The sequence below is a fragment of the Delphinapterus leucas genome, chromosome 13 (assembly GCF_059928025.1).
Source record: "Delphinapterus leucas isolate spDelLeu-1000000601 "Yukka" chromosome 13, BTC_Dleu_Yukka2, whole genome shotgun sequence".
Classification (NCBI taxonomy): Eukaryota; Metazoa; Chordata; class Mammalia; order Artiodactyla; family Monodontidae; genus Delphinapterus; species Delphinapterus leucas.
The window spans coordinates 70593168-70616340 of NC_143141.1; the positions used below are offsets into that span (position 1 = coordinate 70593168).

Here is a 23173-nt window from a genome sequence, read left to right on the forward strand (position 1 = left end):
GCAGCTTCAGGTGGAGCAGGTGTGCTCCTGACGGGTAGAGCGCATGATTTCATTTACAGGAAGGTGGCGGGGGTCAGAGTAGTGGTTACCCTTTGGAGGAGTAATTGACAGCAAATTGGCACTCGGAAGCCTTCTGGGGAGTGACGGTATTCTATATCTAGACCTGGGTGGTGGTTTTATGGGTGTATAAACCTTCACTGAGCTATTCACCTGGGAACTGAAGACTATGTAAATTATACCTCAATTAAAAACAAAGAGCAAGTAGTGCTCGGCAGGCCCCCAGGGGAATAAAAAGTTCAAATCACTTTATAGCCAGGAGCTGGGAGACTTTGGCTGGTTTGGGAGCTAAAGCAGAAACTGGGTAGGTGGGGAGCGAATGAGAGCCAGAGCCAGACCCAGAGAGACAGGTACAGACAGAGATGGACAGAGAAGGTGCTTAAGGGAATAAGCTGACCCAAATTCCAGGTGGCTGAATTAGTCCTAGGTAAAAAGGGTGGGGTTTGGCTTCCAAGTAGGGTGACCAACCATACTGGTTTGCCCAGGACTCCTGGTTTTAGCCCTGAAAGTTCTGCATTCTGGGAAACATCTCAGGCCAACGCAGTGGGGACAGTTCATCACCCTGTTCCCAGGCCTTGGGCTGAGGCTGGCAGGGAAATGGAGCGGGTCCAGGGAGAAGCTGCCCCACCCAGGGCCCCCAGGACGGTTAGGTAGATGGGCTCTCTCCTCTTCAGCCCGAGGTGGCTGTGACTCCGCAGAGTCTGAAATGCGGCAGCGGCCACCTACTTCGTGGCCGTCCTAGATATGGCTTCTGTCCAGTCTCTGCCTTCATGGCACCCATCAGGCTAGTTTGCAATTGCTTATTTGCTTATGGGTATTTCTCTTGGCTTTGCGCCCCTGGGGGTTATGGGTGAGGCTTCCTTGCCCTTGCACGCTGTACTCTAGCTCTGCTCAGGGCCCCAGCACCAGGCCCTCAGGGGCTTCCTCGTCTTCTGGGGCCATAGATCCTTTTGGCAGCTTTTGGATCCTTTTGGAAAAAGTTTTAATCCTCTTCTCAGAGTAATGCTTTAAATGCATAAAATAAAATGCAAAGTGTTGCAAAGAAAATCAACTATGCTGAGATACAGCTAAGCATTTGTGACAAAGTCATAAGTGTCCTTTATTAATGCTTTAACAAAATGAAGCACAGGTGTGATATTCTGAGGTAGCCATGACTACAGATGGTAATTCATGATACCTGCAACAAGTGTGCCGTGAAAATGAAAATACCTGTGGTATCTATGGGTGACAATCACAGGTGCTGCTGACACTACAGTGGTTTGTTGCCTACATTCCTAATAGCAGGACATGCTAAATTTCACTTAGTAGTTAAGGAAAATATAGATGTACTTTCCGTCCCAATCCAAATTCACATGAACCCCTGAATTCTACCCATGTGCCCAGGATAAAAAAGTGCTGCGTAAGTGAATGAAAGATCAGAAGTGTGTATTGTAAACCGTAGAGTGCAGTGCCGTGTAATATTGTTGTCCTTGGGGGATGCGGGTGCTTCTGGGATGGGCAGGGGAGGATGAGAAGTAGGCTAAAACCAGATTATTAGCCAGCAAACTGCGAGGCCAGAAGCAAACAGGGCCACCTAGTCTGTGTGTTTCAGAGCTGGCGGCTGATCCTCAGCAGGCTTTGCTCCAGTAAAGTAACACTGGGCCAGACCTCACCCCGCCCTCCATTCCCCAGTGTGTAGGGAGACTGACTGCTTGCAGAGCTCAAGCACTGAGGGGAACAGGGAACCTCTCTCTTCAGCCTGGAGAGAGGACTTTGGGGGCACAGTGGGAGGTGCTTCGGGGTCAGGCCGTGCCCATAGCCAAGGGAGAGAACTGCAGGGAAGGCCTCTGCCCTCACTCCACGCGTATCCCCCCAGCCCCCTTCGAGACAGGTTTCAGGTAAGCCCTCCTGGGCTGGGGCCCTCTTTTAAGAAGAAAGTCCACCTGGGAGAGGTGGTGCATTCAGATCTCAAGATCTCAGCATGAACGATTTTGTATATCACCCTGTGTAAGAGTGCAGGGGAGCAGAGACCCTGGGGGCAAGGGGCCCCATTCCTGGCACCAGCCCAAATGACCTCCAGCTGAAAAGCTGCCCTCTAATTAGCAATCAGGAAATCAAGGCATAGCACGGGGCCAAGTAGCATGACCCCAGCTGTAGAGTGGTGAGAATCCAGCCCTCTAGACCGCATGCCCCTGCCCCGCACAGCAGAGCTGCAAAGCCCATGGGTTATTTTTATCTAACGGCGCTATTGTTGGTTGCCTGGTAGCTGCTGTGGTGGGCCTAGCAGCACTGAACTTACAGCCAGGATTTCCTGTGCAGCTTCCTCCTCCTCCCTCATGCAAGGGTCCCTCCCTCTAGCGCTCAGGAGGCAATCTGAGGGCTGCCTGGAGCTTAACCCTGGCCTTGGAGGAGGACGCCAAGGGCATCGTGGCCTTCTTCTCTGGCTGGTCCCCTCAACACAGGCCACCCCGGCCCCACCCTTGGGTACCTCAGCCCCATTTCCTCTGCAGAGAAGGGTATAAAGGTACTTTTTCTAGTTGCCTCTCTCCCACCCTACGACTCTATAAGGTAAAAGCACTCACTGCTTTCTAGAAAGCCAGGTTCACTCAGTGACTCTCAAACTGTTTCGACAGCAGCACAATTTCTCATGACCCAGTACACACATCCGTACATAGGTAGGCATGAAACCAAGTTTTCAGGGAATAACAATCTTCCCATGTCTGCTGCACTCTGCTATTTTCTTCCTGTTCTATTCTAGTCTTTTCTGTCATCTTTCTTTTTAAAAATTCTGGTTGCAAACCACAAATACATCGATTTCACAACCCAATAATGATTCATGATTCAGCTGGAAAAATACTGTACCAGATACATCTTTGGAGCTATTTCTCTCTTCCGAATGAAGGGCACTTGAGTTTGTAGAGGGCCTCTGAACTAGGCACGGTCCTGGTTTTGGAGTTATATCCATTTTACAGAAAAGGAAGCTGAGACTCAGGCTGAGTAGCTTGTCCACGAAATCAGCCAGAGTGGGAGCATTTATGCCATGGAAATTGGCAAAAGCTTTAAATCAGGTTTTTTTGGGTTTTTTTCCCTTGAGCGCCAGCTTTTACACATTTACCAGCACATCATTGATTCTAACCCTGCTTTCGGTATATTTTAAAGCCCTCTGACCTCAGCTTCCTCTCCTGTAAAATAACATTAAAAATGCCGACTTCATGGGAAAAAAATACATTGAGTACATTCTGGTAAGTATGAGGGACAATGGAAGGAAACAAAAATGCAAATAATCCCATCACTTGCCACCGTAATGGGATTTGAAAGATGAGGTCCCCAAACTCCACCGTCTTGTATAATTTCCATCATTGCTAATTGTAGTTTGTACAGAAAAAAAACCTCTCTATATAAAAACCCACACTTTGTAAAACTGTTGTGAGAGTTAGAAGAAATTATGGTAAACCTATAGCCCAGTGCTCTATAAATAGTAGCCAATATTAGAAAAGGGTGAATTCATACTTTTCTGATTGGAAATGGCAACAGAAGTAGTGCAAATTGAATTACATTTCAAAGCAGGATCTTCTATGCAGGTAAATGAGGAGAAGGGAGTGTTCTAGTGAATATTCTGATACATAGGCTATAATGACAAACATATCTCACATCAATCACTAATTTTCAAAATTCTAGAATAAGAATTTTACAGCCTCAAATTTACCCAGTCCCAGTGCAGCGGTGCCCCCTCCATCTGACAGATACCTCTGCCTGGTGACACCCAGAGAAGACTCAGCCTTAGGACAGCATGGGCTCTAATTCTGGACAGTGGCCTCGGCCTGCTTGAAACCCCCTCCTGTCCTTTGCCACCCTGCTCTCTGAGGCCACACAGGAAAAGTCTATATCATCATCACCACCATCATATGATAACAACGGCTGTATTAGTTTCCTATTGTGGCTGTAACAAATTACCACAAAGGTAGTGACTTAAAACAACAGAAATGGGGCTTCCCTGGTGGCACAGTGGTTGAGAGTCCACTTGCCAATGCAGGGGACACGGGTTCGTGCCCCGGTATGGGAAGATCCCACATGCCGCGGAGCGGCTGGGCCCGTGAGCCATGGCCGCTGAGCCTGTGCGTCCGGAGCCTGTGCTCCGCAACGGGAGAGGCCACAGCTGTGAGAGGCCCGCGTACCGCAAAAAAACAAACAAAAAAAAGAAATTTATTATCTTACCGTTCTAGAAGTCAGAAGTCCGAAATGGGTGTCACTGGGCTACAGTCAATGTGTCGGCAGGGCTGTGTCCCTTCTGGAGGCTTCGGGGAGAACTGTTTCCTGGCCTTTTCCAACGTCTAGAGGTACCTGCATTCCTTGGCTGGTGGCCCCTTCCGCCATCTTCAAATCTCTCTTTGACTCTGGCACTCACTCTTCTGCCTCCCCCTTGTAAAGACGCTTGTGATTAGATTGGGCTCACCTGGATAATCCAGGCTCTCCCAAGCCAAGGGCAGCTAGCTGATTAGCAACCTTAACTCCACCTGCAACTTTAATTCCCACTTGCCATGTAACATAACAGAGTAATAGGCTCCGGAGGTTAGCATGTGGACAACTTTGCGAGTTGGGGGTATTTTTCTGCCTACCGCAATGATTAACATTTTGAGCGCTCACTGTGTGCCTGCTACAGTTCTTAGCATGTTACTTGTAATAGTGCATTTAAACCTCACCACAACTCTGTGAGGTAGGTACCCGTTTTACAGAGGAGGAAAGTGAGGCCCAGAGAAGAAAAGTAACTCACCTAAGGTCACACAGCTAGTAAGAGGCAGGCCTGAGCTACAGATCCAGGGCCCTGAGCTCAGAGCCCATTCTCTTAGCCATAACCACACTTCAGTAATTGGAAGACAGATGTACAAACTGAATTCTACCTAATTTAATTCTTCTTTGATGATCCAGAAGCCCCTTCACGCAGTGACATTGCCTCAGGTCCATCAATACTGACTGCCATTTGCCACCCGGTCAGACAACTTTGGGTGGGCTGACCAGTGGATTTCCAGGGGCTGGGATGCCTGACGAGCCTGCTTCCTTCCCCAGTTGGCTTCTCAGAGTGGGCAATATTGATTCTAAACTCCGCTCTGTGATATCTGACCTCAGCTACTTCTCTTTTCCTCTACTCTAGCCCTGCTGGCTTTGCAGACATTCCTCAAAAAAGTCAAGTCAATGTCTACCACAAGGCCTTTGCATTTGCGGTCACCCACACCTGGAATCTCTACACAAAACTCAAGCATCATTTCAAACAGGTTTCTGCCCAAGGATCTCCTCTCCAAAAAGGAGCCAGACATCAGGCCTAGCTTGATGGGAGATGTCTCCCCCTTCCCTCTCCAATATTTCGGTGGACAGAAGGCATTAAAGTTCCCTTCTTCTCCCTGTTTTCCCCTCCTTCATGGTGAGAAATGAAAGGGGCAGACTAAGGGAGGTGCATTTGTGAGTAGGGAGCTGTCTTCACCTTGAAGCTCTCCTTGACTCTGGTGTGCACACAGGACTCAGAGCAAAAAACAGGGGAGAGAAGGAAGGGGCCGGTTCCTTAGATCTTTAAGGGGAAGAGAGGTAAAACCCTGACTTGTGGAGTGCCTACTGAGTGTTCAATCCTCACATCCCTGTGCAAGAGGTACTAGAAAAGAAACCTGAAGATCCTGGACATTAAGAAACTGGCCCCAGATAACATATGGAGGGGCTGAGCAGGACTTGAATACAAGTCGTCCTGAATAACACAGCAAAGGTCACCAGTTGCCACCAATGTTCCTCCTTTAGGGACAGAGGAGGTGACCTGGGGTGGAGTGGGGACAGCATTGAAGCGACTGACCAACCATGAACATGAATTTTTTCCTAAATGAATAAATATTCTATTTAGAAAGTCACATGGAGACAATGGGAGACAGAAGTAAAGACTCATGTTTCCATCCCCAGGGGATATTTGCATGTGGATGTACAATTGTTCTAACACCAATTGTTGAAAAGACCGTCCCTTCTCCACTGAGTTGCCTTGGCACCTTTGTCAAAAATCAATCATCCATTTACGTTTGGGTCCATTTCTGGACTCTGTTCCGTGGATCTCTTTGTCTATTTGATGCCAGTGCTAAATGTTTTGATTACTGTAACTTTGTAATAAAGTTTGAAATTGAGATTTGGGTTCTCTAACTTTGTTCTTTGTTAAAGTTGTTTTGGCTATTCTAGGTCCTTTGCATCTTCACAGGAATTTTAGAATCAGATTGCCAATTTCTGAAAAAAAACACTTGCTGGAATTTTGATTGTGTTGAATCTATAGCTCAATTCGGAGAGAACTGACATCTTAACAACATGGTGTCTTCAGAGCCATGAAGAAGGGATACCCCTCTGATTACGCAGGTCTTATTTCATATCTCTCAGTAGTGTTTTGTAGTTTTTATTGAATAGGTTTTGTAGATCTTTTGTCAGATTTATCCCTAAATAGTTTATGTTCTGATGCTAATATAAGTGGAATTTTAAATTTCAATTTCCAATTATTCATTGCTAGTATACAGAAATATAGTCGGGTTTTGTATATTGATCTTAGATCCTGCAACCATGCTGAATTCGCATGTCAGCTCTAGTAGATTTTTGGGGTAGGTTTCATAGGAATTTTCTACATAAATGATATCATCTGTGAATAAAGACAGTTTTCTGTGGGGCTATGTTCAAGGAGGCTGTGTTGTAATAAACTCTATCCTCAGGCTGTTTGGGGGACACAGAGGGCAATCCAAGATGAGGATGATCAAGGCTTGAACATTATCTTCAGGGCAGCAGATCCATAGATCTAATGGTCTGACAGGCTAATGTTAAAATGGATTGATCTTCCACTAATATCAATTGAGCTCAACACAGATCACTTGATTACTTATACTGCCTATGGTTAAGAGCCCAGATGTGGGCTGAGTGAAGGCAAAAATAGCCAGCCTCAGGTTCAACAAATGTCCAAAAACCCTTTCCACAAAGCACCACCTTCTCTCACTCTGACCTCCATGAAGCCCCCTTCCTGGTCTCTTAGCCTTCCATCTTGCCCGCTCCAATCCCATCTCCATAAAGCCAGATTGTGTAAAAATGTAAATGATACTGTCATAGGCCCTGCACTTAGAATAAAACCCAAACTCCTCACCCAGGCCTAAGCATCCCTCCTTGCACTGTTTCCTCCTACCTATTCCCTCCAGTCAAGCTCATCCCAAGCCTTTTCTGCCGGAAGTACTCTCTCCATGCACCTCACCCGCTTCCTCTCCTACCCCTTGTCACTTCTTCAGATGCCTCTCCTGACCCTTCCAACAGACACTTACTCTTAGAGCACCTGTTTTTCCTTTAATTTTACACTAAAGCAGTGCAGTAAGAGCTGCGACCACTGCTATTTTGTTCACCCAAACTCTTTAACAATGCCTGATAAGTCCTACGCACTCAGTCAATGGTTTGAATGATTCCTGGATTTCTCTCGAGCTATATACACACCCATTCATTCACTCCCAGTCTTTGTGAACAACTTTACAATATATTATGGATGTTTCTCTTCCCTTAGAAGGGTGGTTTAAAACCATGGCTGTGAGATTTCCCTAGTGGCACAGTGGTTAAAAATCCACCTGCCAATGCAGGGGACACGGGTTCGAGCCCTGGTCCAGGAAGATTCCACATGCCGTGGAGCAACTAAGTCCGTGTGCCACAAACTACTGAGCCTGCGCTCTAGAGCCCACAAGCCCCAACTACTGAGCCCACATGCCACAACTACCGAAGCCCGCGTGCCTAGAGCCCATGCTCTGCAACAAGAGAAACGACCGCAATGGGAAGCCTGTGCGCCGCAACGAAGAGTAGTCCCCGCTCACCACAACTAGAGAAAGCCCACGTGCAGCAATGAGGACCCAACACAGCCAAAAATAAATAAATAAAATAAAAAAAAAAAACAACCGCCACCATGGCTGTGTGTTAAAATCTAGGTGATTCTAAAAAATGCTAATGCCTGGACCTCACCCCAGACCAACTGAAATGCAAGTCTGTGGGGGTAGGATCCAGGTTATTTGTATTTTTTTAAAGCTCTCTTGGTGACTCTGATGCACATCCAGAGTTAGAACCGCTAGCATAGAAGAAAAAAGCTGCTTTCATTCAACCAGCTGATAAAAACCATGGATGGGCTCACCCCAGAAGGGCCAGAAGGTGAGATATGTAAGGACCCTCACATGGGGCTCCACTGAACTCAGCCTCCTGCAAGAGTATCTCCTGTGCTTTGTCTGTTCCAATGGAGCAGCAAGAAAGAAAGAAACCAGACAAGAGTGGAAAGCATTTTCAAACTTTATTTACAACTGTCACAGTGACAAAAAGTAGTTTGGAAAAAAAAAAAGCTAGTTTCTCCCTGAGCCTCAAAAAAGAACAGATAGAAGTTATAGGAGGTTCATCTTACAACAGGCATTTTTACTGAAATACTAGGGGGTTTTTTGTTTTGTTTTGTTTTGTTTCAATAGCATCAGTTAGAAATACACACAAGTTACTTAAAAAAAAAAAAAAAAAAGAGGAGGCCAGACAGGAGCTCAGCCACTTGTCCAAGAGCAGCTGGGTCGCCCCAAGAGGCTCGCCGCTGAGGGTCCTGACTTAAGCTGTCAGCCCCTGGCCTGCTCAGACTGCACGTGACCGTACAAAGGGGTCTAGTGACCGGCAAAAATAATAAACCACCCCCATAAACACACATATACACAAAGTAGATTTGTTATGCAGTTTACAAGCACGTTCCCATCAGACGGCAAGACCAGGACAGATGATACAGGGGAGCAGATGAGAGGGGGACACAGAAACATGGGATTTTCAAAGGCAAGACCCCATCCACACAGGGAGGCACGGGATGAGAACTGCAGCTGCAGGGGTGTGAGGGTAACTGGAAAAGGCTCCCTGCAGCCAAAACAGAAGGAGAGGGAGAGCGAGAGTGAGAAGCCCCCTCGCAGGGCAGGCTGCAGGCCTCTCCCACTTGCTCGAGGAGCTGGAGGAAGTTATTGCCATCGGTGTGTGCAACACAAGCAGACAACACAGAGGTTGGGGGCAGAGGGGTGAGGGGGTGAGCGTTGGCTTCCCAGGACCAAGTCCTGTTGATGTGACAACAGCACACGCTGGTCCTCCTGCACCAGCGTTCTCCAGAGCCACACTAACCTTGAGGTATTAAGTACAACTCTACACGCATGTCCCAGCTGGGATCAAGCTGGACTGACTGGAGCCCTGAGGGGACATGGTGGGTGCCTCCGTTGGCCAAGTACAGCCCCAAGGGAGGGTCTTGAGCACACCTCTTGGCTGCACCGTCCTGCTCTGAGATAGAGATGGTCTGAAGGGCTTGTCCTGCAATCTTTGCAGCTCCAGATGGTTCTTAACTATGACGAGAAGCTCTAAGTCCAAGCTAGCCTTCTCTTGCAACTTGCCCTTGCAGGGGTCAGGTGGGAGGTGAGGAGGGATGATGCTCCCTCGTCCTGCCCCCTGCATCCAGACACGCCGCGGAAGAAGCCCAAGACCTCATGACACCCTTTAGTTTCAAATTCAATCCCCAGGCTGCTGCATGAGAGCCTGTCACTGCCATCCAATAACTCCCAGGCTCTGCCAGCTCTCAGGACCTGCGTTAAAGCTCACTTCCCCCACAAGAAACAGAAAAAGCCTCCTCCGTTCGCCATTCAGCTCCCACCGGAAAAAGAGGCCAAGATCCCACGTGGGAATGGGTGCCGTGGCTGGCTGGAATCTGCGGCAGGGCTGGCAGCCACCTGGCCTGACCGCTGTGCCAGGGCTGGGAGGGTGGAGATGAGGAGAAGGAAGGGCCAGCCTGGGGGAGCCCACCACTCTGTGCCTCTGCCCAAAGGGAGAGCAAGTGTGTGGGGGGGGCAGGTGGGGATGGACCTTGGTGTCCAAGCATCTACATCGGCCCTCCAACAAGGGTGGGAAGGGCTCTCGCTACTTCCAGAAGGGCTGGGGGGCAAAAAGGATAAATCAGGGGAGCGCTCAACATTGCAGCCTCTTTAAAAACCTCCAGATTACGCGGGCACACGCACCTGCTAGGGCCTGAGGGGAGGGTCTGGAGAAGGAAACGGGAGGCGTTCCTGGCATCGGCATCACCTCCAGCTGGCTTTGCAGGTAGCCAGCCTCCACTGCCCTCCTCTGCCTGCCTCCCCATTACAGACCAACACACCTGAAACAAAAACAAAGGCTGGCAGTGGGCAAAACTAGAGAGAGATGAAGACTTTGTTGTCTGATGTCCCAGCAGCCAGAGCGAATGCTTGCTGGGTTGGTGCTTCCTGGCTGCACTTCTCTGCTCAATGTTTTCTTTAAAATGTGTATTTTCTCTTTCATCTCCTGTTTGTTTTCTTGCCCCAGACGTTCCTTGCTAGCTTTGCACATCCCCCCATCCCAGCCCACCCCCAGAGCCCACTGGAATCCCACGGCTGCCCCCAGCCTGCTTGAGTTCAGATAAAGATCTCCAAGACGCCCGCCTCCCCGCACCCCCCCAACCCCTGCTCTAAGCAGCTTCCTTTCTCAAAGGTCTGGCGTGTTGTCGCAGAGGGCTCCGCTGCCCGACATCTCAAAAAAGGAAAAGAAAAGAAAAGAAAACCAACTCAGTGATTTGCAGGTGCAAAACGGAAGCCATCGTCTGACTTTTTCAGAACTATTGTGGCTCATGCTCTCCTTCCATGGTAGCGGGAAAGAACACAGTTCAGGTACAGATGCTGTCTGGTGTGACCCTGTGGGAGCCGGCGTGGACTCTACTGTTCCTTGTCTTCGTTCGGTGTCTCTTCACAGTTGTCCTGTTCATCCTCCTGGACCAAGAACTCCTCGGGGGGCCACCGGAGCTCCCCGCTCTCTACCTCCCCCTCTGTGGGCTCCACCACGATGGAGGGCAGACGGTCCTTCAGTTTGCAGCAGCGGTCGAAGTCTGACGGGTCAGGGAAGATCTGAAATAAAAGCGGAGAACCCCATCAGGTACACGTGCAGGACCGAGCCCCCGCTATACACCAGAGACCGTGCTACGCCCTTGGGATACTGGGGAGCAGCAGGTGGGATACTGCACAGCATCAGGCAGGAGCCAGGGAACAAACTCTGGGGCAACAAAGGAAACCCAGACTAATCCTGAAGCTGAAAGTTTTCATGGCAGTGCCACCAAATTTGCATTTGTACTTTTTGGTCTTGTTTTCAGATAAAAGAACTCAAAATCATGTCCACAGTGAGTCACATCTCCATTTGCAGCAAGCATTTTACTCTAGAAGTACAATGCATACAACAGGTGCCATAACATTAAATTCCTCCCAGGATAATTATTGGCACCTACCAGGTACTTTACATATATAATTTGGACCCAACACGGTCAGGCAGAAACATAGGTGCTGCTCACGCCACCTGAAAGAATCCCAGGAGATTCCTGGAGAAGGAGGTTGCCCAAACCATTCAGCCTGGAAACGAGCAGTGGTAGAATGGGATCAAACCCAGGTCTGCCTGACTCCCAAGTCCGTGGCCAATATCACGTGCCTCTCAAGGAGACGGGTTCTGATCTCGCTGTAGCTGTAAAGTCAAAGTCAAATCAGGGTTGAAGGCATGGCCCCAGACACAGGCACATGGGAACATAATCCCAGGCTCTTTTTTCACCTGTAAACAACACCTGGCTCCTTGACGGCTCTACACCTGAAAGAGTCTACTTCTCTTTCCACAGTCCTGTCAACGAGGTTCCTTTTTCTGATGCCTACTGTGTGTCCTGACCAGAGCTGGGAGAAACCCCAAACCAGGCTATAAAATCCAGGCTCTGCAGATTCCCTTTGCGCACACTGCCCTGTGACTACAGCTGACCCAATTCTTTGCCCAGCAGCTTAAGTACTTAATCCAATGGGCTGCTGGTCTCCTGCCACACACAGCTCTTGGGGACACGCCAGACAGCCGGAGAGAGGAGACTGTCTGGGACGCTTGGGCTCACAGAATCACAGGGCACCTGCAAGGCCATCTCTTCCAACCTCTCCATTTGATAGATAAGGACACTGAGGCCTAGAGGGGTCAGGAGACTTGCTCAGGGTCACACAGCTTGTTAATGGCAAAAGAAAGGAAAGCAGACCCTGGAGGGGGTGAAGACACACATTTGAAGAGATCCCGGGGGTTCCCTGTGCCTGGCTCTGTTCCTTGGAGGTAGCAGAAGTGCTCTCCTAGAAACTCAGGCCTTCCCAACTTCTGGGGTGTTATGAGGGTACCCAATCTTATTGCACCTAGCCCCACGCAGTGCTGTCCCCACCAAGTCCCTGACCATGTCAGGGGCCACGTGGGGCTTCCGGGAATCAGGGGCCTCAACACAACCTCCCCAATCCCTGCAGACGAGTGATTATTAACCATTTATCCAATAAAGCCCTATTGCTGGGGGATTAAGTCTTAAGCCAGCTGCACAACCAGGCATCATTAAAGACTTAACGGGGCTTATAAACAGGATCGTAATGGCGGCCAGGAGGAAAACAAGGCAGGGAGGGGCTAGGCTAGTGGGGTGAAGGGAGGCGCGGGAAAGATGACGCCCCCCTGCGGGCTTTCTCTTCCTGATGCAGCCAGCCCTGCAGGTCTGCCCCTGGACTGGGCTCTGCGCACAGACCCACATGCCGAGCAGGGAGAAGGTCAAGTGGCTTACTTGGGCCCCTCCTCACTTCTCTTCTGGGGAGCCGGAGCCTCCTGCTGTGGGTGAGGACACAGGTGCCCTTCCGAGCACAAGCCTTGGGCATGAGTGAGGGGAACCCCCACGAGTGGAAAGTATGCTACAGTTTACAAAGCTTTTTCAGGTACCTCCGGTAGGCCTCACCTCCCCCCCTCCCCCGCTGCCCAGGAGCAGAGACCTGGGGCTCTGAGGGTCACAAGGAAGAGCCAGGATTCAAACCTAGATCTCCTGTCTTCAACACCTGTGCCTCTTGAACAATGAATGGACGCCACTGGGTCAACATGCCCACTTCACAGAAAACTGACCAGGGAGGGTGGGCAAGACCCTAGGCTTTTTTTTTTTTTTTAAGATTGATTAAGATTAAGTTGGGGGTAGGAGTTTATTAATTAATTTAAGATTGATTAAGTTGGGGGTAGGAGTTTATTAATTAATTAATTAATTTTTGCCTGTGTTGCGTCTTCATTTCTGTGCGAGGGCTTTCTCTAGTTGTGGCAAGCGGGGGCCACTCTTCATTGCGGTGCGCGGGCCTCTCACTGTCGCGGCCTCTCTTGTTGCGGAGCACAGGTTCCAGACGCGCAGGCTCAGTACTCGTGGCTCACGGGCCCAGTTGCTCCGCGGCATATGGGATCCTCCCAGACCAGGGCTCGAACCTGGGTCCCCTGCATTGGCAGGCGGATTCTCAACCACTGCGCCACCAGGGAAGCCCAAGACCCTGGGCTTTAATGGCCCATTTGGCAGTTCAGGCCCCAGGATGACCATCTGGGCAGCTAGGTCCAGAAGATAAGCTGCCCTGTCCAAACAGTTGTTCTAAATCTTCAAGGACAGAGCTGCGAAATATCAAGAGGGGATGGACACCTGGCCCAAGACAGCCCTGGGCCCCTGCCTCTACCCTCTGACCTCAAGCCCAGGGCTGGGCCTGCGCTGTGACCCCCTGGCTGAGAGAGGTGGCGCCCGGCTCCTAGCTAGGATCGCACCCGCTGAGGAAGAGCCAGAGAGAGAGGCAGCGGCAAGGCCAGCAGAAGGAGGAGGACGACGACAAGGGCGGAGAGCATATGATTTTGTTCTAAGCCGGGAATGCGTCTTTAACTAAAAGTAGGGGGAAAAGTGTTAAAATAAGGAGGCTGCTGGTGATGGAAGATATGCCAGGCACGTCTGCTGAGCAGAGTCTCAATCTCAATCCTCTGAAGTATGCAGTGGTGTGATCACTTTTTATAGGTGAGGAAACTGAAGCACAGAGAGGGCAAGTGACTTACTCAAGGCCACAGAGCTAGGAAGCGGCTGAACGGGGACCCAAACTCAGACCCACAGGACTTCGAATGAGGCGCTCATTTGACAACACTTGGGTCAAGCCACATCAACCTTGACATCACTTGTACAACCCTAACCAAGACCTCTCAAACGCCCGGGCCTCAGTTTCTCTTTTTAAGAAGTGAAGTGGCCTTCTGGTCTCACTAGGTGGGTGCAAAGCCTGGGCAAATACAGAGATGATAAAATGCTTTGAAGACATATGCTAAACTCAAATCGGAATGTCCTCTTTGGAGCAGTTTCAACAGGACTGTGAGAGCAGTCTCCAACAGCAGTTTCAAACTCCAAGCAAGAGGCAGAAATACTAACACAGTAATTAAAATAACTCCAAACAATGCCTTTCATACCAGGAGCCACACAATTAAGTCTTTTAAGTCCTTGGGGGAAGTCTGAGCATTGAACTTCTGATACTGCTTACTTGCCAGAGAACTTTGCTCCCTGAATTGCTCAAAGCAGGCGCCATGGAAAAAAAAAACTTTTTTTTCTTTTACAAAGCCTGTTAATTACATTTTTAAAAATCACTATAATAATCTAACCCTCCCATCAGAGATTATATTGTATTATCAGATAATACCAATTTATGCCTCTGAAAATTGTAGCTCTCTCCAAAGACAAACAAAACGCACCCAGAACCAACCAGCTTCTCATTTCCTCACATCCAGACAGAAAGCCTTGCAGAGCAAAGCTGAGTATTTTGCCAGTACAATCTTATCTCTGACAGCTGCCTAAGAGGCTGACCCCAAGGAGGTCAACATTTTTCCACTAAGTCATGCTTTTTAATCATCTAGGCAGCAGAAAAATGAGAGGTTGCAACGGCAGTTTGACGGGGTGGGGAAGGCAGTGGAAAAAAGGACTCAAGTCAGACTTGCCAAGCACATGACAGGTAGAGTTGGGGCAGCAGGCCAGCCCAGCATGCTGTTTGCCTGCAGGAACTGGCCAGGAATAAAGCACTGCCCCTGTTCCAAAAAGAAACTGCTTCTGGTTAAACCTCTTACCCCAAAGCGTCCCTTCTCCTTGGACAGGAGAAGGGGAAAAAAATCCTTTTTGTTTCTCTCTGAAGCAAAAGGCTCCTCTCTAAGGTGTCCAGAAAGGAAGATGGGGAGGCTCTGAGAAGCATTTCCCACCCTCACCCTCCAGGGCAGAACAGATCACAAAGCATCCGTCCCAGCTGTGATTCTCTCAGCCCTGCACCTTCCTCTGTCCACCAACACTGGACTCTACATCCAGCTGTTACACTCGGCTGCCAGGGCTGATGGCTTGGATGAAACTAATAGACACCAAGTTCCCTCCTTTGCAAATCTTGGAGATCACATGCACCAAGAACATCCCAGGCCCTGCATGTCCCACTGTGGGGAACAGCAGGCATTCAAACTTGGTAATGGTCGGGCTTCCCTGGTGGCGCAGTGGTTGAGAGTCCGCCTGCCTTTGCAGGGGACACGGGTTCGTGCCCGGATCCGGGAAGATCCCACATGCCGTGGAGCGGCTGGGCCCGTGAGCCATGGCCGCTGAGCCTGCGCGTCCGGAGCCTGTGCTCCGCAATGGGAGAGGCCACAACAGTGAGAGGCCCGCGTACCACAAAAACAACAATAAACAAATAAACAAACAAAAAACTTGGTAATGGTCAATTTTATAGCGGACACTTCTTCAAAGGCATCCTTTGCCAGGTGGCCTCCAATCCCAACAGGATCTGACATTTTGGGAACTCAAATGAGTTCACTCAAAAGGTCAAAGGAGGGGCTTCCCTGGTGGCACAGTGGTTTTAAGAATCCGCCTGCCAATGCAGGGGACACGGGTTCAAGCCCTGGTCCGGGAATATCCCACAAGCTGTGGAGCAACGAAACCCATGTGCCACAACTACTGAGCCTGCTCTCTAGAGCCCGCGAGCCACAACTACTGAGCCCATGTGCCACAACTACTGAAGTCCGCGTGCCTAGAGCCTGTGTTCCGCAACAAGAGAAGCCACCACAATGAGAAGCCCACGTACTGCAACAAAGAGTAGCCCCTGCTCGCCACAACTAAAGAAAGGCCACACGCAGCAAGGAAGACCCAACGCAGCCAAAACTAAATAAATAAAATAAATTTAAAAAAAAAAGGTCAAAGGAGCTTTAGGACCTTCTAGGAAGAAATGGTCTGTGAGATGTAGTTTGGATGCCAATATACTGGAATTTCTGCCTGTAGATCAGAGCTGTCCAACAGAACTTTCTGCAATAATGGAAATATTTTCTATCTGCACTGTCCAATGGTAAACACCAGCCACATGTGTCTCTTAAGCACTTGAGGCTAAAATTTTTAATTCCCTTTCATTTTTATTAATATAAATTTATATGAAATATGTAAAGTTAATATAAATTGAAATAGCTACACAAATAAATAGATAAATATGAGGACAGTGAAAGCAGGGCCGTCCAGGAAAGCTCAGGATGTTTGGCTAATAGACCGACATGGGAGGCCTGAGAGCAGAGAAGTCTGGGGTTGAAGGTGAGCCCCTGGAGATGCAGAATTAGTCAGCAGGCTTTTGTTGAAAGTATAAAAGTCACCGGTCAGTCGGCTCCCATTTCACCCACGGAGGGGAACTGAAAGGTAACACCAGGGCTCCAAAGGCCTGAAATTTGGGGGCCTAGCTATCGACTGTCTGCCTCTAAGCCAGGTGACCTAAACCTGGCTGCCTCTGGGGTGGGAGAGGAGAGAGATGCCTGGCACCTAGGATGGAAAATGAGCGACTCTGGTTGGAGCAGCCCTCTCCTGTGTGCGTGCATCCCTCAGCCGTCACCCCTGACAAACAACCTGAGCTGGCCACAAAGAAGGTGGAGGGCTCGGCAAAGAGTTGAGAGATGCTAATAGGGAAAGCGGACACCAGCAGGTAGAGGAGATGAAAGGTGGTTAACTAGATACAAAGGGCTAATTACCAGCTCTGCAAGCTGAGACCCAGGGAGCTCGGCCATCCTGCTCCTCTTTGCTGGGGTGGAACAGAGGAAGGAGGCATGCTGGGGTGGGGGGGAGAGGGCAGGTGGGACAGAGGGCCTGCGATGAATAACCAGGTGGCTCTCCAAGGCCTCAAGAGGGATCTGCCTCGGCATCCAAAACCACACAGTGTGTCTCTCCCCTCTCTGGTTCCAGAGGAGGGGGTAGAATTGAACCTCAAACCTGTGATGGAAAATCTCCACTCCCACAGGTAGACCAGGAGTCTGAAAGATCTGGCTTTTCCCTTGTCCCCGTGCCTTATTATCTCTATGACTGGGGTCAAGTCGTTTTAACTTCTCTGAGCCTCAGCTGCCTCGTGAGTAAAATGAGGAAGGAATTTCCACTCTACAGTATTGTTGAAAGGATTACATGATCCTTCAGGTTGAGTGCCAGCACGGAACCCAACAGGCTCAAAGATGTGGAGGCCTATCGCCCCCCTTTCCTCATTTATAAATTGGGATTACTACTAATTCCCATCTTATAGGGCTTTGGAGAGAATTAAATACAGGTATGTCTGTATGTTCTATAAACTTTAAATTCCTAATGATGGTTCTTATTAGGTAAAGCTGGGGTCCCCAGGGAGCATTTACAGTAAGGCGCTGGAACGTCTGTAGCTGTGGCTTGGGACAGGAGGAAATTAGCAGCACTCCTGGGCTTGTGCTCACAAAGTCTAGGCCAGGTTCTCTGGACAAACGGTTCATCACTTCTCCTACAGTACCTCTCTTTTCCCAGGGCATGGGTTAGGCCAACTGGAATGGAAGCCACTGCCTTGTCCAGATCCTGGCCTTTCAGTGGAAGCCCCTGCAGCGTAAGTCTCCCCATTACGCACCCTCCCCTCCTTCCCCCAGCCTACTCTAGGGGCCTGCCGCCTGGGTTTCTTATTTTTCCTGGAGAATAACAATGGATTGGCCTTGTGTGTTTATTCGTTCCTAGGAAGGGCTGGTTTCTAACAATGGGCAGATCTCTACCAGCATCCTGCTCTGACAAAGGCTGAGTGAATGAGGGGCAGCTAATTCAAAAGAAAAGTACACCCTGCTTTTTGTCCCCTAACAATACGTGAAGGCAAGAAATATGTTCTTTGAAATCCTCGCCTCCTGCTATTTTATCATCATTATTTGCATTTTATTGACTTTTCAGAGTGAAACGTGGCTGGCAAGAACAGAAAGAATTATAGCAAAGGGGCACAGTGGCTACTGCCTGGATTCAGAGGATGGGGAAGAACATTCTAACACCTCCACTCAGATGCTAATGACCTCATTCTCCATCCTTGAGACTCACGTCACGCAAATCTCCCCTGGACTGGGGTTATAGACTATCCACCTCACCCTCTCCTACACTTCTCTGGTGTCTCTAATCCTACTGGAGACTTGAGCAGAGATTTGGGGCTTTATTAACAACTGTTGGATCTCCTTCCTTTGGATTAAAGATGCTTAAGCCTTCAGCCTTGAAACTTAAAAGAAAAGGAAATCCTCTGGATAAACACCATCTTTCATAAACATCTCTCCAACACACACCCATCCTGCAAGTCAGGAGTTCCAAATTCCAATTAATTAGCACGAATTGCTGCAGATAATTCGGGCCCAGCGAGCTGATGGGGCTTTTGTGACGTTACAGAACATCTCTCAAAGTTCTCCGGGTGGTAAGAAAACACTGCAGCTTTCTGGCATAGGATGACCTCAAATATCCCCATCCAAATATCCCCCCGACTGCCTCATTATTGCCCTTTGAAAAGAAGACTTGCTTCCCAGTCATCTCTGGGCCTTGGGGGATGGCCTCTCTCTCTCTCTCTCTCTCCTGCTGGTGCCACCCAGGTGTCCCACAGCCACACACCCGCTCTCAGAAAGCCCAGACTGACAGAGCTGCCATTTCCAACCATTCCCTCATTCTTTGTTTTGGAGACAAAAATCTTGAATATTTAGCCTGGTCCCATAGCCTCCCATTCTCTTCTTGTCTGGGGGTTCCCCTATTACATGGCTTCCAAAACCATTGCTGGATGGAAACCACTCTCAAGTCTCTGAGGACTTGCTTACAGCCCAGGCCCAGGGCCCTGCTTGGCCTTCAGTCACCACGACCTCTGCAGCACACTACCAGGCCAGCCTGCTTCAAGACTGCTTCTCTCCTGATTCTCATGACCTTGCTCAGGTTCACCTGACCTGTCTAACCTCACCTTCCCTGTGCCCTCCCTGGACTTGGTGTCAGCCTAGGCTTTTCTCTGGACTCAGGCAGCTTCCTGGCTTCCACTGTCCATCTTAGGCTGAGGATTCCCCAATCCACGGCTTCACTGCCCTTTCCACCATCTGTGAAAGTCTCCACTTGGATGACATCCATCACCCCCAACTCACCTTTTCCCAAAGTGAGGTCATCAGCTAGTTTATATCTTTCTTTAAGTTAAAAACTTTTCTTCCCCTCTCCAACAGGAAGCCTTGCTTGATAGTAGGTCCAGTAAAAGAGGCCTGGAGATTATAGTTGATCGCAACTGCAGTATTGATGTGAAAACATTGAAGCAAACAGGGCTATGTTCCTAGAGGTCCGCTAATCTCATGGAGACCATCTACACCACCTGCACTAATAGGGAGGTGATGCCCAGCTGGCGTCTGATCAGACACATTCTGTTCAGTCTAGAGCAGTGGTTCTCAAAGCTTAATTCCTGAGCTCCTTTCAGGGACAGAGTGTCCATGGAGTTAAAATATTTTCTTAGTAATACTAAGATGTTATTTGCCATTTTTCCTGTGCTGATACTTGCACTAATGGTATAAAAAGCAACGGTGGGTGAAATTGCTGGCACCTGAGCAAGAATTAATGATGGTGGCAGCTGCAAACTGTGCTGGTGGTCATTGTAGTCTTCACCACCTCCCACTTGCAATTAAAAAAAAACAAAAAACAACAAACAACTTCGGGCTTCTCTGGTGGCGCAGTGGTTGGGAGTCTGCCTGCTGATACAGGGGACGCGGGTTCGTGCCCTGGTCCGGGAGGATCCCACATGCTGCGGAGCGGCTGGGCCCGTGAGCCATGGCCGCTGAGCCTGCGCGTCCAGAGCCTGTGCTCCGCAACGGGAGAGGCCACAACAGTGAGAGGCCCGCGTGCAGCAAAAAAAAACCCAACAGCAACAAAACAAAAAACTGCATGTCCTTGATGAAGCAGTAAAGATAAATTTTTATTAAATATTGACTGTTCAGTACATGTTGTTTTAATATACTCTGTGATGAAATGCAAAGTCGGCATACAACGGTTCTGGTGCACATCAGAGAACAATGGCTGTCTCGCAGAAAAGCATTTATGGGATTGAGTGGCGAGCTGAACTAGCCGCTTTTTCCATGGGACGCCATTTTTAGTTGAAAGAATGACCGATAACCATGGTTATTCAGACTTGGGTATTCGGCAGACCTGAGCCTAATATTTCAAAGAAAATGAGCCTGATATTTCAAAAAAATGACTGATGGTATTTGTTACCAATGATTAAAAACTGAGGTCTCAAGCAAAAATTAGAATTTTGTAAAACTTGTATCAGCCACCATAATCTTGACAGTTTCCTATCACTTGAAGAATTTCGATGAGACCACATATTAACTAATGTGATTTTTTTTGATATTATGTAACAAAATGTGTTAACTTTGGAAGATGTGCATAACTCAGCGAACCTATATTTTCCAAATGATCAGTACAGCATGTTATGAAAACAAGCATGCGTAAAAGATTCGTTCAAAGTGCAAGATAGGCTAATGAATTTTAATGTAAGAGTACAGAAAGTTCATTGATAAGGTTTCAGATTCCACATTACCACTAACCTCTAAGAAACTACCACTTACTGAGTTTTGCCAAAGTATCAAAGAAAAATATATGAAAAGGCTACTAAAATATTTCTCCCTTTTCTAAGTACATATCTGCATAGGCCAGATTTTCTTCTTGTACTTCAACCAACACCGATCACAACAGATTGGAAGCAGAAGCAGATGTGAGACTCTAGCTGTCTTCTATTAAGTCAGATATCAAACAGATTTGCAAAAATGTGAAACCTTTCTTTGTGCTGAACTTTTTTTTTGTTTTGGAAAATATATTTATTTTTATTGAAAATCATTACTTACATTAACATGTAATGGTTTTATTGTCATTTTAAAGGAATTAATAAATAATAAAATTTTTAAACTGTTTTAATATCAAAAGATATAACCCACATAAACAAATATCTCTGGGGGTCCTAAATAATTTTTTAAAAAGCAAAAGGGACTGAGATTTAAAAATTTGAGAGCCAATGGCCTGGAGAAAAAAATACCTTCACAAAGATGACTCCATAAGTCAAGGTTGAAGGATAATATGTTTTAAAACTGGAAAAGATTTGAGGGGAACATAAGAGGTGCCTTCAAATACTTAAAAGGCTGACATGAAGTCTAAGAGAGAGCAGATTTTTTTTAACTCCAGGGGGCCTATCTAAGATCAGAATGGAGGATTTCACTGCATTATACAACTTCTAACAAAAATGATAGAATCAACTCTCTCCATTACAGAAGGGGAAGGCAAGGTCCAAAGAGATGCTGGGAGTCGCCTGAAATGACATAGACAGTAGCAAAGCCAAGATTAGAAACCAGTTATCCAGATTCATACTTCATAATCCCGCGGCGCTGAAGGGTTCTGAGCTCCGTATCACTGGCAATGTCCAAAGAACACGTAAGTGACCCAGTGCCACGCTACTGCAGAGTCCATTTTCACATCTGATAGAGACTGGCCCAGTCTCAAAGGTACCCTCCCACTCTGAGATGCTACGGTATCTCAGTTTTGATCCCAAGGAAAATATCTTTATCCACGATCTCCAAACTTGGAGATTGAAAGAATCTTGAAAGAATTTTGAAAGAATTGAAAGAATTTTGAAAAACTGTCTCCTTTCACACCTTTTAAAACTGACACCTAAAACTTCTGCTATATTATAAATATTACCATTTTAAAATAAACTTTTATGCCACTCTTTTAAATAAGTACTCAATGGCTTATAAACACCATAGCAATTTGATATCTACCATCACCTATTTTACAAACTCATAAACAAGCTCGTAAGTCAAATCTTATTCCTTTCTCTACTTGAAAATGTATTTCCATTCTACTGATCCATAGAATTTTATATTAATGTATTTTCATGTTTGAAAGTTTTTAGTCATTAGCTTTTTTCATACTTCTCTGCAATAAAAAGATGTATTTGTAAATTGGCTTTTAATGTTTTTATGTCCCATGACCCTAAGGCTTGTTAGTTAAAAAAATAAAATTCTGGATTGGCTTATTGCAGCTATTAGTATATAAGTAATCAATAAACATACCACAAATAATTATTAAACGCAAAGGTAAATTTTCACTGGTTTTTTATAGATAGGTGGGATTTATGAAGCTTCTTAGACAGTAACATTTTTAAATGGTCCATTTGTTCAATTCTCCTAAGGTTTCTATACCCTGGGAAGGCACCTTAAAAGATTCACGTAGGTGAGAAGCAGGTCCTCTTACAAAGGAGGTGGAGGGCAATCTTGATAGGAAAGGTAGGAAAAGAAAACTGGTGAAGCCTGTCTTCAGGAATCGGAATTTTAGAAAAGGAACAGAAGGAAGCTAAAGATGTGGAAATTGATTTCTCCAAAATGCTCTCTGCTGTCGTATCCCTTGAAAGTTTCTGTGAACCTCAGGGGCAGCTGAGGTTTTAACACTTTGTTAAAACATGAAGGGGTGTATACATAGAACCTGATTAAGAAGTAATTTGGCATTAAAACCTCCAATATTAGGGTGCCAAGGAAAACAGCCAAGAACGTTTCTGATATGGCTTTAACTGCTATATCCAACGGGGCAAATGACCAAAGAAATACAGAAATCATAATTTAGTATTAGCTTATCTTTAAGAATGCTTCCATCCAAGAGGAAAGATTCAACTCTCGAAGAAAAAAAATTCCTTCATGGTAACAACGGTGACGCCAGTCCCAGGAAGTCAGGTACCACCATGGTTATGCTTTCCCGTCCACATACACACTATGGCTCAATTATATTTCTTCTTTACTCACTTGTTTAAAACATTTAAAAGATAAAATAAAATTCTATCACTACATAAATGGAAAAGTAGTATTACTTGTCATAGGTAATAACCATAAAATACACTAACATTTTCAAAGTTTGTCTGTGTAACACCTAAATTAACTTTGTAAACCACCAGGCATATTGGACTCTACTGGAACATTGGCCTAGGCCATT

The 23173-nt window shown here is 47.4% G+C and overlaps 1 protein-coding gene across 7 annotated transcripts in view; it reads right to left on the reverse strand.

Annotated features, from left to right (window-relative positions):
- Positions 1-8328: 8328 nt before the first annotated feature.
- Positions 8329-23173, reverse strand: part of LBH (LBH regulator of Wnt signaling pathway) — a 90088-nt gene continuing 75243 nt past the window's right edge. For 6 of the 7 annotated variants that reach the window (XM_022574150.3, XM_089923303.1, XM_022574151.3 and 3 more), the window contains one exon: positions 8329-10970. In XM_022574150.3, coding sequence (XP_022429858.1) covers positions 10782-10970 — 189 coding nt within the window. In that variant the 3' untranslated portion in view covers positions 8329-10781. The other variant, XM_089923302.1, reaches the window with a different exon arrangement.